At 43.0% G+C, this 4,293-nt stretch overlaps 1 protein-coding gene across 1 annotated transcript in view; it reads left to right on the forward strand.

Moving 5' to 3' along the window:
• Window positions 1–1,738: 1,738 nt before the first annotated feature.
• The window catches only part of LOC104499679 (extracellular sulfatase Sulf-1-like), a gene marked incomplete at its 5' end in the record, with an annotated part of 11,096 nt that continues 8,541 nt past the window's right edge, over window positions 1,739–4,293 (forward strand). The window contains 5 exons of the mRNA XM_010143257.1: window positions 1,739–1,985; window positions 2,158–2,254; window positions 2,340–2,434; window positions 2,857–2,922; window positions 3,427–3,599. Coding sequence (XP_010141559.1) covers window positions 1,739–1,985; window positions 2,158–2,254; window positions 2,340–2,434; window positions 2,857–2,922; window positions 3,427–3,599 — 678 coding nt within the window. The remainder of the gene's footprint in view (window positions 1,986–2,157; window positions 2,255–2,339; window positions 2,435–2,856; window positions 2,923–3,426; window positions 3,600–4,293) is intronic.

Genomic DNA, 4,293 nt, shown 5'->3' on the forward strand with positions numbered 1-4,293 from the left:
CGGGCGCCAGCCTTCGCGAAGCGCAGGCGGCGCTGCCCTGCCGCTGTCCAGAGCCTAGGCTGCGGAATGACATAAAGGTGGGTCTTCAAAACGGGAAGATAGCGAAGTCATACGAGAAACTCAAAAGTTAGAAGATGCTGAACAGATGTCTGTGAAATAAGAGAATAATGTCAGTATAATTCAAAATATTTCCCGATTTAAAGCCTCCCCCACTCTGGGTGTGAACAAGAATCCCTGGTATTCTTTGGACGCCAGCGCGACATTGTCTGTCTCATGGTTCAGACTAAATGCTGCCTTGATATAATTTCTTCCTTTTGTTTAGTATGCTATAAGGAACCTCACAGTGTGTGCAGTAGCTCCTCTGCTGGAAAGCCCACTTGTCATAGGCTGCCAGGGGGGCTCTCATACAGGAACGTTCCCCCGGCTGATGTTGTCAAGGGGAGATACCTGCCATGTACCATAGCAAGGGAAGGTGTTGTCAGGGCACCAGTGAGAGTTGACTGGGGGAAGTGACCTGGGGAAAGGATGGAAAACATCTGAAAGAGGTATCAGAAAAAATCTGTTCGTTATGCTTCTCTGCTTTCCAACATTCTTACACCTCTTCCTTCCTTCTTCTCCTCCTCCTCCTCTAAATCCACCTTAGCACTCCCCTGAGCAGAGCAGGACAAGACTCATGACAAGGAGACATTGTTAAGGGAGTGACTAGATCAGACGCGGTTTTAGGTGACTCTTGGCTAAGATGGTTATATATTCTACTCTTTGTGTCGCTTAATTAATAAGTAGTATCATCAGAGGCTGTTAAAATACCAGCAATGTTCCCATCTGACCCTATGAAACTTTCTGCATTATTTTATTTAAGAGTAATGTGGTTATAAATCAGAAAGATGCTTGGGAGCTGGGGGTTTTCTTTTCAGGAAGAGGGATGTCTTCATCAACTTGTTGGGGAAGGCTTTTTCCACCTGGCAGCAGGCAGCCACAGAACCGGTTTCGGGCAGGGTGGTGCGGATGAGGAGCTGAATGAGCTCACCATCTGCACTTCTAAGAGAGTCTTGCAGGAAGGGGTCAGCGTGAGTCTCTCAGAGACACTCACCTGAAGAACCACAGTCAGACCGACACCACCTGCCGAAGGCCGTGTCTTCTTACAGCTCCCATTTGATTCTGCTGCGTGAGTTGTTATTAACTGTTGGGGGACAAAGGGGTGCTCAGCACAGAGGTGACAAATGAAAGTGCCCTACTACTGATTTTACAAGCCAAATTATGTATTTCTAGGGCTCCGTGCGGTTCATTTTTCTAGACAGAACGTGCTTTGGTGAGGTATTGACTGGGTTTTATCACTCAAACTTACGTCATATGCCGACTTACAGGCGGTGACCTTGTTTCACAGTACTGAATGGTTTGATTTTCTAAAGTGGTTTCTAATCCTGTCGTCTTTGATTTTGTGAGTGTCTTCTCCTAGCTACATGATTTATGAGATACTGGTTTTATTTGGAGATTTAGATGCTAATGGTGGCATAGGGTCAGACTAGCATGAAATGCAAACCTCGAAGCAATTGAAATTCCACATTACTCATGAGAGTGTGGGCCCGGATGTATCCAAAAAATCATTAAATATGATTCTGTAAAGCCACAGAAGAAATACGCCATTTTGCTCTTTGTGATATGTTTCGTGTTCATGGCACGAGTCCACCTCTAGGTCATACTTACATGCAACTGGGCATGTTCCTTTCTCCTGCTTCAGAGTACAAGCCCCGGTTTGTTCACACTCGCCAAACCCGGTCCCTGTCTGTGGAATTTGAAGGTGAAATATATGACATAAACCTGGAAGAAGAAGAACTGCAGGTGCTAAATACCAGAAGTATCACCAAGCGTCACAATGCTGAAAATGAGGAAGTGGCAGAGGAAACCGATGGTGCTCCTGGTGATGCGATGATCGCTGATGGCATTGATGCTATAGGTCAACCCAACTCTGTCAGAGTGACGCACAAGTACGATTGCTTTTTCTGTGAGATTTTCTTTTTTCTTAAAATCTTTTCAACATGAGAACTCGTGGAGTTTGTTTATTTGTTAATAGAGTGTAACAAAGAATTGATTAGGAATGTTAGGCAATTGGGAAACTACTGACCTTCCTTTTCCTGTGTGTTAAACTCATGGCTACAGATGTTTTATTCTTCCAAATGACACTATTCACTGTGAGAGGGAGCTGTACCAGTCCGCCAGAGCCTGGAAGGACCACAAGGCTTACATCGATAAGGAGGTAAGCAGTATTTTAAAACCCGAGTGAAGTCTTTGCACTGCTTCCTTTTCAAAGAATAATTCTGACTCAGAAACATTCTCTGCAGATTGAAGCTCTCCAAGACAAAATTAAGAATTTGAGGGAAGTTAGAGGACACCTAAAAAGAAGAAAACCAGACGAATGTGATTGTAGTAAACAGGGGTAAGGGAGATGGCATCCAGCACTAAACGCTACACCGATTGCTAAGGCTTACACATTTTCAAAGGTTTTTGAGATGGAAAAGGAAGAGTATGAGCTTTATTGATATTTACAACCACTGCAGGTACTTGTTTTAGTTAGATCCCCTTTAAGAGTAGGAGCTACTGTGAATCAAAAGAAGATAAATGTTAAAATTTCAAGATTGACTTGATCGTATTCTAGGAACGTATTTGAACCCAGCTGTAGTTTTGCTATAGTCTAGCGTGGGATCACTCACACAGATATAACTTCTTTAAATGAAGAGAAAATCATAAACCATTCAGTGGAGTTCCTTAAGAAAATGTCAAAGATGTGTTGTGTTTCTGTTTTGGGTCTGTTTGAAAATGGTTTCTTGACTTGATAATTCCTAATAACTTTCCTTGTAGCTATTACAACAAAGAGAAAGGGGTAAAGGCCCAAGAGAAACTCAAGAGCCATCTTCATCCCTTCAAGTAAGATTGTTATTACGCTTTCACTCTCCCAGATGGCTTTTTGGTGACGGGAAAAATACCACTTTTGGGGTTGGGGATTTTTTTTTTTTTTTTTCCGGAGAGGGAAGGGGAGGAGGCAAGGGAAAGAAAAGGTCCCATAGAGCAAGCTCTCACAAGAAACCTTCAGTAGTTTCAGTAGTCTTGAACAGACATGTGAAAGTTTATGGATAATATTTTTAAAACCTATTGACAGAAAATTGATTAAATTAATCATTTCAGAAGCTGATTGACCTTACGGTTGTTAAAAAGATCTGGTTAAACCTAAATGCAACAGCGCAGCATTTCTCACACTTCCTGAAGAGAACTCCTTGTCATAGCACTGGGGTGGAAGCTGAGCTAGAAGAAGGGCATGTTCTAATCCTCCCATCTTTAAAAAGGCCAGAAAGATGTAAGAAGGGCTAGTGCTGGTGTTAACCCTGCAGAGACCGTTCTTTGTCAGCTGTGCCCGACTTTCTCTCTGAACAGAGAAGCAGCACAAGAAGTGGATGGCAAACTGCAGCTCTTCAAAGAGAACCGGAGACGGAAGAAAGAGAGGAAGGGGAAAAAGCGCCAGAAGAAAGGAGATGAGTGCAGCCTCCCTGGGCTGACGTGTTTCACCCACGACAACAACCACTGGCAAACAGCACCGTTCTGGAACTGTAAGTCTGGTGGCCACAGGCAGATGCGGTCTAGGTGATTCTGCCGCGTTGGGAGTTTGTGCTTCATGCAGTCAGAGGTGCTTTTGAAGAACCTGGCGCTCGGTAACGCTCTGCTGCCCTTCCTCTGAAGTGTGGAGGGAGAACGTCACCAGAATGTAGCTGTTGCGTTACTTCTGTGGATCAAATTAGCGGAAGAGGCTTGATGAGAAACAGCAGAGAAACAAAAAGGAGAGCTGGCCTCCAAGAGACCGGTTTTCATAACTGACTACTAAGATGCATGTCATCTCTTGGAGATCAAGATAACCAAATATTGCGTAGGAATTTTAAATGGGTTTCCATTATTCATAATAGCCTTATTCTTCCAATTGTCACAAATCCTTTTGGGGACTTCACCTTTAATGTTGTTACAAACTTCAGCACAGAGAAAGTCTAGTTTAATTTTTTCATTTTGATTTCAAAGTATCACGAACAACTTACCTTATTGTAAAGAAAATACAGATGGTTTCCCTCATGCATTCTTCCCATTACTCCCATTTTTTTCTTCCAAAGGAATTTAGAAATCACAACTGTGAGCACTCCTTTGGTGTACGAGAACAAAACAAAATATTATAGCTAGAAAATATTTTAAGTTCCTTTAAACTTGAGGGTATATAGATAACCGTCCTACTGAGGCATGCTTCAACATCCCTCGGCA

Source organism: Buceros rhinoceros, unplaced genomic scaffold (genome assembly GCF_000710305.1).
Source record: "Buceros rhinoceros silvestris isolate BGI_N320 unplaced genomic scaffold, ASM71030v1 scaffold14560, whole genome shotgun sequence".
Lineage (NCBI taxonomy): Eukaryota > Metazoa > Chordata > Aves > Bucerotiformes > Bucerotidae > Buceros > Buceros rhinoceros.